The sequence below is a fragment of the Triticum dicoccoides genome, chromosome 6A (genome assembly GCF_002162155.2).
Source record: "Triticum dicoccoides isolate Atlit2015 ecotype Zavitan chromosome 6A, WEW_v2.0, whole genome shotgun sequence".
NCBI classification, from domain to species: Eukaryota; Viridiplantae; Streptophyta; class Magnoliopsida; order Poales; family Poaceae; genus Triticum; species Triticum dicoccoides.
The window spans coordinates 351636529-351649135 of record NC_041390.1 but is presented as its reverse complement, the minus strand read 5'-3'; the positions used below and the strand labels follow the sequence as shown (position 1 = coordinate 351649135).

General features: G+C 46.9%; 1 protein-coding gene across 1 annotated transcript; it reads right to left on the bottom strand.

Moving 5' to 3' along the window:
• Window positions 1–963: 963 nt before the first annotated feature.
• Window positions 964–2409, bottom strand: LOC119314339. The gene is made up of 2 exons (XM_037589074.1): window positions 2242–2409; window positions 964–1693 (listed from the first exon to the last, which is right to left on the bottom strand). Exons 1-2 carry the CDS (start codon window positions 2294–2296, stop codon window positions 1092–1094), a joined length of 657 nt encoding a protein of 218 aa, XP_037444971.1. The 5' UTR covers window positions 2297–2409; the 3' UTR covers window positions 964–1091.
• Between the last annotated feature and the right edge of the window lie 10198 nt (window positions 2410–12607).

The window sequence follows — 12607 nt, the reverse complement described above, 5'->3', positions numbered from 1 at the left end:
AGCCCAATGATGTGGCCTAAATTAAGTCAAAGAGCCTTTGCCAGCACATTACCTCTTCAAGCAAAAACATTTCCGAGTATCCGATGTGATGAAGAAAAATAGTTGCAACTGTCCAACTATACTTAAAATATGGAATCATGGCCGACTCAGTGACAACCTGTCAAGATAATTAATCAGTACACTCATGTGTGCTTTGAGACACGGTAGGGGAAGAGTGTTACTGAGTTAGCATGGATGTGATCAATAAGCAGCAACGCCAAGAAGGTCAAGTTGTATAGTAATTTAAAGTTCTGGGCAATCCTAATTTTAAAGATATACTACAAATAACTACAAGAAAACTATGGAAGCCACCCCACCCTTCAATCACCAACTATAAAACAGTCAAGCATTCCTTCAGTTCACATGATTTCAGATCAAGGTGAGGAAGTGGGGCCTGGTGAGAAGGACATGAACTGCAGGTTGCAGCGTCCCTGCATGCTGTCCATCAGGGGGTTGCAGCGTCCCCATTGATGCACCTTCCGGTCATTGTAGAAGCATCTATCCACATGGCATGTACTTCAGCAGCGCACTCTTAAGTGCAAGTATGGTTACCATGCGGCTATGCCCTCTAATCCTCTATTGTTTGGATGGAGCATATGCCATACTTTGTCTCAAGTTTGGTTGCTAGAGTGATGTGAACCGAACCTCGATGGCGAGATCCGATTTGTTGTTGCAGCCCGACCTTTCACGACACTACACCTTCAGCGGCAGCAGTAGCCTCTCGCCCGCGCACGCGATATGCACGAAATAGAGAGTTTAAACCTTGCGGCCCAGCACGAGAAAATCAATCTCGACGATGATACTCACGCACAAAAATAATTTCTACAAAGAAATCGCAACACAGAGGTTTTCTAAAGATCCCTCTAGAACTTATACAGGTGTCTACCCTTAAAAACACATTGTGTCTATTTTATTAAAATATAACCTGCCTTTTACATGGTGCACATACTTCACCTTATATACTAGACGAACAAACTCAACACGTCTATCTACCAATTTAAATAGTTTCTGTCTTTTACATCTCAGCAGGTACTAAACCGACTTAAACATATCTAAGATAAAAAGGTATCTATCTGGACCGGTGCGCCATCTTCAAATGTTTCAAGTTCTGCAGGTGGGCCCCATCCAACTTCTTTTAAGGAAAGGTGCATACGTACAAATATTCTTTGCCAAGGATCTTGTTCCTTGCGTGGCTGTAAAAGAAACAAATATCTCCTCTTTATTTTCATGACCAATCCCAGCACATTAACACTTTCCATTTGATGTCCTAGTACGTTGCATCCATACATTAATTCTCCATGGAAATTAGAGTCCCGAAGTCGTAATCTTTTGGCTTCATGCCAACCAAAATTACCAAGGAAATCACGTGCATGTAGAGGTTCCAGATGTACTTCTTTTCCTTTTCCTAGCTGAACAAGACCAATCTTTCTTGGCGTATGCGCATGCATACATGCAATGGCAACTAGTTCATTGCCAAAACTCGATCGTAAATATGATGGTACAAATACATCCCCAACAGTGACTAGCAAAGTCGCAGAAGCTTGATTCTGGTTGGCAGCTTGTACGTCGTCGTCGTTGGTCTGACTATAGACGAAACTGGTCGTATCATAGAGATTTTGCTGCACCAGTTGGGTAAAGGAAACTTTTTCCCGCGCTACAAAAACAGAGTAAAATAACCAGCATAACTTGAACCAAGTTCTTCTCTTGAAATATAAATATAGGCTATTACTATGTTATGAAATTAATGGTCAAGTTTAATTTAAGAAGTGATACTAAAGTACATGAGCCTTCCTAAATTTAATGGTGGTGTAGTTTGATCAAAGATTGGATCCTAAGAAAAAGTCAATTCACAGTTATCCAACAAAAGCCTCATGTACAAGCCTCTATGATCATCCTAGCAATATATCATTACTGCATTTATGTACTTGATCACATAGCGTGTACTTCCTTAATCATTACTTATTTATCTGGTTGATCCCCCTTGAAATACAATTTATGTATGTTCTAAACTACAAAGCTTATAGGGAAATTCGGCATCCCTAATTGACTCGCATAGCATGTCTCTCACAGTTGTGTACACATCATACTGTAGAAGATACCTTTAATATATCTTGGTATGTGAAGTAGTGCACCAACCCAATTGATGAACAAAGAATAACATGAACCTGAATAGAAATAGGAGGCTGTCTGACGTGAACATACCATCAATTCGCTCCCAGCTGCACAAGCCATCCCTCCACATGGCCTCCACGAACATGCCTTATAGTTGTTTACTTACTTCTTGTGCCTTTCGTATATCTGAATTCAGATAGACGGATTAGGCTTGGGTTGTAGTGATATTAGCATACTGTCGATTTTGTCCAGGACGCACAAGGCATAGCTCCACGCACCACATGGCATGCTCGTTGCCTTGACGGCTGTTTGCTTGCTTTCTGTGTCTTACATATATTTCAGTTTAGATTAGACATGCCTTGACAGTTCATTGTAGGTATTATACATGCCTTCGGTCATAGTCCTCATCACCTCCTATCAATGTTTTGCTCGTGTTCTTTGCAGTATCCCCTGATCAGGCGAAAGTTACATATTAGTGCAAACGGAGATGACAGAAAAAGTGACCAATACAACATTTGTTGCTCCCTAGCCTCTCCATCATGCCACCTGCAGATAGAGCCGCTGCCAGTTTTCCATCTGCTTCCCCTCTCTACCATGCCACCACACTGCATGCAGAGAACTACCACATCTACAAGAATGAGAGAACTATATTCAAAGAAAAAACATGTGTTGCATCATCACGCAACAAGAACGCACACACAGCATGCACGCACGCAGCTCCCTGGCTTGCCCAACTGATGCACGCCCTGGCGTCTACTACCCTAGCTCCGACCCCAAATATATTGTCGTAGGGAGAAGGGTGCACACAGATAGAGATAGAGAAAGAGTGGGAGGAGGAAAGGGCCTACCTTGGCCGTCGTCGTCACTACCATCAAAGGGAAACGAAATGGTTGAGGCGGGCGGTTCATGGGGCACCGCGGCTCTGGCAAGTTCGGATGTGAACAGTGGATCGCAGACCGCCGACGGCGGTCAAATCGCAGAGATGAGACGGCGGATCTTGTGTGAACGGCAGTGGCGCTCCTCGCTTGCCGCAACACCGCCATATCCTGTCCGCACACGATTGCCTCCGCGCTGTCGACCCACGAATCGGGGGCCACGCCCTTGAGGCGCTCCTCGCCGGTCGCTACGCCCTGCCCTGGGGTTACGTGATCTCCTCAGCGCCGTCATCCGACTTTGGGGGGGCTCGACCAGGGCATGCCCACTAAGGTCGGCGGAGGCGGCAGATGGTGTGGAGGGGCCGAAGCGGAGGAGGTAGCGCGTTCGCGGTGCTCGTCGCCGCCGCCGCGACATACTCCGCTGTTGGAAATATGCCCTAGAGGCAATAATAAAAGTATTATTATATTTCATTATTCATGATAATTGTCTTTTATTCATGCTATAACTGTATTATCCGGAAATCGTAATACACGTGTGAATACTTAGACCACATAATGTCCCTGGTAAGCCTCTAGTTGACCAGCTCGTTGTGATCAACAGATAGTCATGGTTTCCTGACTATGGACATTGGATGTCGTTGATAACGGGATCACATCATTAGGAGAATGATTTGATGGACAAGACCCAATCCTAAGCATAGCATAAAAGATCGTGTAGTTCGTTTTGCTAGAGCTTTGCAAGTGTCAAGTATCTCTTCCTTCGACCATGAGATCGTGTAACTCCCGGATACCGTAAGAGTGCCTTGGGTGTACCAAACGTCACAACGTAACTGGGTGACTATAAAGGTGCATTACAGGTATCTCCGAAAGTAGATGTTGGGTTGACACGGATCGAGACTGGGATTTGTCACTCCGTATGACGGAGAGGTATCTCTGGGCCCACTCGGTAATGCATCATCATATTGAGCTCAATGTGACCAAGGTGTTGGACACGGGATCATGCATTACGGTACGAGTAAAGTGACTTGCCGGTAACGAGACTGAACAAGGTATTGGGATACCGACGATCGAGTCTCGGGCAAGTAACGTACCGATTGACAAAGGGAATTGCATACAGGGTTTGATCGAATCCTCGACATAGTGGTTCATCCGATGACAACATCGAGGAGCGTGTGGGAGCCATCATGGGTATCCAGATCCCGCTGATGGTTATTGACTGAGAGCGTCTCGGTCATGTCTGCATGTCTCCCGAACCCGTAGGGTCTACACACTTAAGGTTCGGTGACGCTAGGGTTATGAAGATATGGATATGCAGAAACCCAAATGTTGTTTGGAGTCCCGGATGAGATCCCGGACGTCACGAGGAGTTCCGAAATGGTCCGGAGGTAAAGAATTATATATAGGAAGTGCTATTTCGGGCATCGGGACAAGTTTCGGGGTTATCGGTATTGTACCGGGACCACCGGAAGGGTCCCGGGGGTCCACCGGGTGGGGCCACCTGTCCCGGGGGGCCACATGGGCTGTAGGGGGTGCGCCTTGGCCATCATGGGCCAAGGGCACCAGCCCCTATAGGCCCATGCGCCTAGGGTTTCCCCCTAGGAGGAGTCCTAGTGGTGGAAGGCACCCCTAGGTGCCTTGGGGGGGAGGGAAACCTCCCCTAGGCCGCCGCCCCCCCTAGTAGATCTCATCTACTAGGGCCGGCGCCCCCCCTGGCACCCCTATATATAGTGGGGGAGAGGAGGGACTTCATATACCAGCCCCTGGCGCCTCCACCTCCCCCTGTTACGTCTCTCCCTTGTAGTCTCGGCGAAGCCCTGCTGCTGTGACGCCCTGCATCCACCACCACGCCGTCGTGCTGCTGGATCTTCATCAACCTCTCCTTCCCCCTTGCTGGATCAAGAAGGAGGAGACGTCTCCCGTCCCGTACGTGTGTTGAACGCGGAGGTGCCGTCCGTTCGGCGCTGGTCATCGGTGATTTGGATCACGTCGAGTACGACTACATCATCACCTTGCAAGCTTCCGCACGCGATCTACAAGTGGTATGTAGATGCAAACTCTCTCCCTAGACTCGTTGCTTAGATGATCTCATAGATGGATCTTGGTGAAACCGTAGGAAAATTTTTAATTTTCTGCAACGTTACCCAACAGTGGCATCATGAGCTAGGTCTATGCGTAGTTCTCTTTGCACGAGTAGAACACAACTTTGTTGTGGGCGTGGATTTTGTCATCTTACTTGCCTCTACTAGTCTTTTCTTGCTCAACGGTATTGTTGGATGAAGCGGCCCGGACCAACCTTACACGTACACTTACGTGAGACCGGTTCCACCGACTGACATGCACAAGTTGCATAAGGTGGCTGGCGGGTGTCTGTCTCTCCCACCTTAGTTGGAGCGGAATCGATGAACAGGGCCCTTATGAAGGGTAAATAGAAGTTGACAAAATCACGTTGTGGTGATTCGTAGGTAAGAAAACGTTCTTGCTAGAACCCAATTGCAGCCACGTAAAAGATGCAACAACAATTAGAGGACGTCTAACTTGTTTTTGCAGCGATTGATCATGTGATGTGATATGGCCAGAAGTTGTGATGAATGATGAATTGTGATGTATGAGATCATGTTCTTTGTAATAGGATTCACGACTTGCATGTCGATGAGTATGACAACCGGCAGGAGCCATAGGAGTTGTCATTATTTTTTGTATGACCTGCGTGTCATTGAATAACGCCATGTAAACTACTTTACTTTATTGCTAAATGTTAGTCATAGAAGTAGAAGTAGTCGTTGGTGTGACAACTTCATGAAGACACGATGATGGAGATCATGGTGTCAAGCCGGTGACAAGATGATCATGGAGCCCCGAAGATGAAGATCAATGGAGCTATATGATATTGGCCATATCATGTCACAACTATATAATTGCATGTGATGTTTATTATGTATTATGCATCTTGTTTACTTAGGACGACGGTAGTAAATAAGATGATCCCTTATAAAATTTCAAGAAGTGTTCTCCCCTAACTGTGCACCGTTGCTACAGTTCGTCGTTTCTAAGCACCACGTGATGATCGGGTGTGATGGATTCTTACGTTCACATACAACGGGTGTAAGACAGTTTTACACAGCGAAAACACTTAGGGTTAACTTGACAAGCCTAGCATGTGCAGACATGGCCTCGGAACACGGAGACCGAAAGGTCGAACACGAGTCGTATGGAAGATACGATCAACATGAAAATGTTCACCGACGATGACTAGTCCGTCTCACGTGATGATCGGACACGGGCTAGTCGACTCGGATCGTGTAACACTTAGATGACTAAAGGGATGTCTAATCTAAGTGGGAGTTCATAATTTGATTAGAACTTTATTATCATGAACTTAGTCTAAAACCTTTGCAAATATGTCTTGTAGATCAATGGCCAACGCTAATGTCAACATGAACTTCAACGCGTTCCTAGAGAAAACCAAGCTGAAAGATGATGGCAGCAACTATACAGACTGGGTCCGGAACCTGAGGATCATCCTCATAGCTGCCAGGAAACAATATGTCCTAGAAGGACCGCTAGGTGACGCTCCCGTCCCAGAGAACCAAGACATTATGAATGCTTGGCAGTCTCGCGCTGATGATTACTCCCTCGTTCAGTGCGGCATGCTTTACAGCTTAGAACCGGGGCTCCAAAAGCGTTTTGAGCATCACGGAGCATATGAGATGTTCGAAGAGCTGAAACTAGTTTTTCAAGCTCATGCCCGGGTCGAGAGATATGATGTCTCCGACAAGTTCTACAGTTGTAAGATGGAGGAAAACAGTTCTGTCAGTGAGCACATCCTGAAGATGTCTGGGTTGCACAACCTATGACCCAGCTGAACATTAACCTCCCAGATGAGGCGGTCATTGACAGAATCCTCCAGTCGCTCCCACCAAGCTACAAGAGCTTTGTGATGAACTACAACATGCAGGGAATGGAAAAGACCATTCCTGAAGTGTTCTCGATGCTGAAGTCAGCAGAGGCTGAAATCAAGAAAGAACATCAAGTGTTGATGGTCAATAAGACCACTAAGTTCAAGAAGGGCAAGGGTAAGAAGAACTTCAAGAAGGACGGCAAAGATGTTGCCGCGCCTGGTAAGCCAGTTACCGGGAAGAAGTCAAAGAATGGACCCAAGCCTGAGACTGAGTGCTTTTATTGCAAGGGGAAGGGTCACTGGAAGCGGAACTGCCCCAAATACTTAGCAGATAAGAAGGCCGGCAACACCAAAGGTATATTTGATATACATGTGATTGATGTGTACCTTACCAGTACTCGTAGTAACTCCTGGGTATTTGATACCGGTGCCGTTGCTCATATTTGTAACTCACAGCAGGAGCCGCGGAATAAACGGAGACTGGCGAAGGACGAGGTGACGATGCGCGTCGGGAATGGTTCCAGAGTCGATGTGATCGCCGTCGGCACACTGCCTCTACATTTACCTATGGGATTAGTTTTGAACCTTAATAATTGTTATTTAGTGCCAAGTTTGAGCATGAACATTGTATCTGGATCTCGTTTAATACGAGATGGCTACTCATTTAAGTCTGAGAATAATGGTTGTTCGATTTATATGAGAGATATGTTTTATGGTCATGCTCCGATGGTCAATGGTTTATTCTTAATGAATCTCGAGCGTAATATTACACATGTTCATAGTGTAGATGCCAAAAGATTTAAAGTTGATAACGATAGTCCCACATACTTGTGGCACTGCCGCCTTGGTCACATTGGTGTCAAGCGCATGAAGAAGCTCCATGCCGATGGACTTTTAGAGTCTCTTGATTATGAATCGTTTGACACGTGCGAACCATGCCTCTTAGGTAAAATGACCAAGACTCCGTTCTCCGGAACAATGGAGCGAGCAACCAACTTGTTGGAAATCATACATACCGATGTGTGCGGTCCAATGAGCGTTGAGGCTCGCGGAGGATATCGTTATGTTCTCACTCTCACAGATGACTTGAGTAGATATGGGTATGTCTACTTAATGAAACACAAGTTTGAGACCTTTGAAAAGTTCAAGGAATTTCAGAATGAGGTGGAGAATCAACGTGACCGAAAGATAAAATTCTTACGATCAGATCGTGGAGGAGAATACTTAAGTCACGAATTTGGTACACACTTAAAGAAATGTGGAATCGTTTCACAGCTCACGCCGCCTGGAACACCTCAGCGAAACGGTGTGTCCGAACGTCGTAATTGCACTCTATTGGATATGGTGCGGTCTATGATGTCTCTTACCGATTTACCGCTATCATTTTGGGGATACGCTCTAGAGACAGCTACATTCACTTTAAATAGGGCACCGTCTAAATCCGTTGAGACGACACCGTATGAATTATGGTTTGGAAAGAAACCTAAGCTGTAGTTTCTAAAAGTTTGGGGATGCGAAGCTTATGTCAAGAAACTTCAACCTGAAAAGCTCGAACCCAAGTCGGAAAAATGCGTATTCATAGGATACCCTAAGGAAACTATAGGGTATACCTTCTACTTAAGATCCGAAGGCAAGATCTTTGTTGCCAAGAACGGATGCTTTCTGGAAAAAGAGTTTCTCTCGAAAGAAGTAAGTGGGAGGAAAGTAGAACTCGATGAAGTATTACCTCTTGAGCGGGATAGTGACGCAGCACAGGAAACCGTTCCTGTGATGCCCACACCAACTGAAGAGGAAAACCATGATAATGATCAAGGTACTTCGGATCAAGTTACTGCTGAACTTCATAGGTCCACAAGGACACGTTCCGCACCAGAGTGGTACGGTAACCCTGTCCTGGAAATCATGTTGTTAGACAACAATGAACCTTCGAACTATGAAGAAGCAATGGCGGGCCCGGATTCCAACAAATGGCTTGAAGCCATGAAATCCGAGATAGAATCCATGTATGAAAACAAAGTATGGACTTTGACAGACTTGCCCGATGATCGGCGAGCGATAGAAAACAAATGGATCTTTAAGAAGAAGACGGACGCGGATGGTAATGTTACCATCTATAAAGCTCGACTTGTCGCTAAGGGTTATCGACAGGTTCAAGGGATTGACTACGACGAGACATTCTCTCCCGTAGCGAAGCTAAAGTCCGTCTGAATCATGTTAGCAATTGCCGCATACTATGATTATGAGATATGGCAGATGGACGTCAAAACAGCATTCCTTAACGGGCATCTTAAGGAAGAACTGTATATGATGCAGCCGGAAGGTTTTGTCGATCCTCGGAACGCTAACAAAGTATGCAAGCTCCAGCGATCCATTTATGGACTGGTGCAAGCATCTCGGAGTTGGAACATTCGCTTTGATGAGATGATCAAAGCATTTGGGTTTATGCAGACTTATGGAGAAGCCTGTGTTTACAAGAAAGTGAGTGGGAGCTCTGTAGCATTTCTCATATTATATGTAGATGACATACTCCTGATGGGAAATAATATAGAATTTCTGGACAGCATTAAGGCCTACTTGAATAAGTGTTTTTCAATGAAGGACCTTGGAGAAGCTGCTTATATATTAGGCATCAAGATCTATAGAGATAGATCGAGACGCCTCATAGGTCTTTCACAAAGCACATACCTTGATAAGATTTTGAAGAGATTCAGAATGGATCAGTCCAAGAAGGGGTTCTTGCCTATGTTACAAGGTATGAGACTGAGCTCAGCTCAGTCACCGACCACGGCAAAAGATAAAGAAGAGATGAGTGTCATCCCCTATGCTTCAGCCATAGGATCTATTATGTATGCCATGCTGTGTATCAGACCCGATGTAAACCTTGCCGTAAGTTTGGTAGCAAGATACCAAAGTAATCCTGGCAAGGAACACTGGACAGCGGTCAAGAATATCCTGAAGTACCTGAAAAGGACAAAGGACATGTTTCTCGTTTATGGAGGAGACGAAGAGCTCGTCGTAAAGGGTTACGTCGACGCTAGCTTCGACTCAGATCTGGATGACTCTAAGTCACAAACCGGATACGTGTATATGTTGAATGGTGGAGCAGTAAGCTGGTGCAGCTGCAAGCAGAGCGTCGTGGCGGGATCTACGTGTGAAGCGGAGTACATGGCAGCCTCGGAGGCAGCACATGAAGCGATTTGGGTGAAGGAGTTCATCACCGACCTAGGAGTCATACCCAATGCGTCGGGGCCAATCAAACTCTTCTGTGACAACACTGGAGCTATTGCCCTCGCAAAGGAGCCCAGGTTTCACAAGAAGACCAGGCACATCAAGCGTCGTTTCAACTCCATCCGTGAAAATGTTCAAGATGGAGACATAGAAATTTGCAAAGTGCACACGGATCTGAATGTCGCAGATCCGCTGACTAAACCTCTCTCGCGTGCAAAACATGATCAACACCAGCACTCTATGGGTGTTCGATTCATCACAATGTAACTAGATTAGTGACTCTAGTGCAAGTGGGAGACTGTTGGAAATATGCCCTAGAGGCAATAATAAAAGTATTATTATATTTCATTATTCATGATAATTGTCTTTTATTCATGCTATAACTGTATTATCCGGAAATCGTAATACACGTGTGAATACTTAGACCACATAATGTCCCTGGTAAGCCTCTAGTTGACCAGCTCGTTGTGATCAACAGATAGTCATGGTTTCCTGACTATGGACATTGGATGTCGTTGATAACGGGATCACATCATTAGGAGAATGATGTGATGGACAAGACCCAATCCTAAGCATAGCATAAAAGATCGTGTAGTTCGTTTTGCTAGAGCTTTGCAAGTGTCAAGTATCTCTTCCTTCGACCATGAGATCGTGTAACTCCCGGATACCGTAAGAGTGCCTTGGGTGTACCAAACGTCACAACGTAACTGGGTGACTATAAAGGTGCATTACAGGTATCTCCGAAAGTAGCTGTTGGGTTGACATGGATCGAGACTGGGATTTGTCACTCCGTATGACGGAGAGGTATCTCTGGGCCCACTCGGTAATGCATCATCATATTGAGCTCAATGTGACCAAGGTGTTGGACATGGGATCATGCATTACGGTACGAGTAAAGTGACTTGCCGGTAACGAGACTGAACAAGGTATTGGGATACCGACGATCGAGTCTCGGGCAAGTAACGTACCGATTGACAAAGGGAATTGCATACAGGGTTTGATCGAATCCTCGACATAGTGGTTCATCCGATGACAACATCGAGGAGCATGTGGGAGCCATCATGGGTATCCAGATCCCGCTGATGGTTATTGACTGAGAGAGTCTCGGTCATGTCTGCATGTCTCCCGAACCCGTAGGGTCTACACACTTAAGGTTCAGTTACGCTAGGGTTATAGGGATATGTATATGCAGTAACCCGAATGTTGTTCGGAGTCCCGGATGAGATCCCGGACGTCACGAGGAGTTCCGGAATGGTCCGGAGGTAAAGATTTATATATGGAAAGTCCTGTTTCGGGCATCGGGACAAGTTTCGGGGTTATCGGTATTGTACCGGGACCACCGGAAGGGTCCCGGGGGTCCACCGGGTGGGTCCACCTGTCCCGGGGGGCCACATGGGCTGTAGGGGGTGCGCCTTGGCCTAATGGGCCAAGGGCACCAGCCCCACATAGGCCCATGCGCCTAGGGTTTAAGGGGGCAAGAGTCCTAGGAGGGTAAGGCACCTCCTAGGTGCCTTGGGGGGAGGGAAAACCCCCCTTGGCCGCCGCACCCCCTAGGAGATTGGATCTCCTAGGGCCGGCCACCCCCCCTTGGCACCCCTATATATAGTGGGGGAGAGGAGGGACTTCATACCTGAACGCCCTGGCCTTTGGTTGCCTCCTTCTCCCTCCCCAACACCTCCTTCACCTCCATAGTGCTTAGCGAAGCTCTGCCGGAGTACTGCAGCTCCATCAACACCACGCCGTCGTGCTGCTGCTGGTGCCATCTCCCTCAACCTCTCCTCCCTTCCTTGCTGGATCAAGAAGGAGGAGACGTGGCTGTTCCGTACGTGTGTTGAATGCGGAGGTGCCGTCCGTTTGGCGCTGGTCATCGGTGATTTGGATCACGTCGAGTACGACTACATCATCACCTTGCAAGCTTCCGCACGCGATCTACAAGTGGTATGTAGATGCAAACTCTCTCCCTAGACTCGTTGCTTAGATGAACTCATAGATGGATCTTGGTGAAACCGTAGGAAAAATTTTAATTTTCTGCAACGTTCCCCAACATCCGCCTCATCCCCAACATGGTTGTAGCACGTCCGCGGTGCTCCAAGGTCTGGAGAGCAGGCGACTACAGCCGCGGAAGCATGAGGATGGTCCGGGCCGGAGCGGAGGAGCAGTGGTAGGGGAGGAGGTGGGCAGGACACGAAGGAAAGGGGTGGGATGCGGGCGGGCGGGCGGCGGTGGCGGAGAAGGGGAGACGAGCTAGGGATCGAGTTGTGCGTGAGAGAGGTTCTCGCTCGAGGGCACTGTGCGTGCGTGCGGGTCGTGGCCGATTTTTTTTTGCTGATTTTTTTAGTAGATTTTCTCTGGATCGACTGGAGGTTTGGCACCTTGACTTCGTGAGTGGGCATCATTGTTTTTTTTGTTCGACGACCATCGGGAGGTGGGAGTGAGGACGAAAAAAACCAATGGA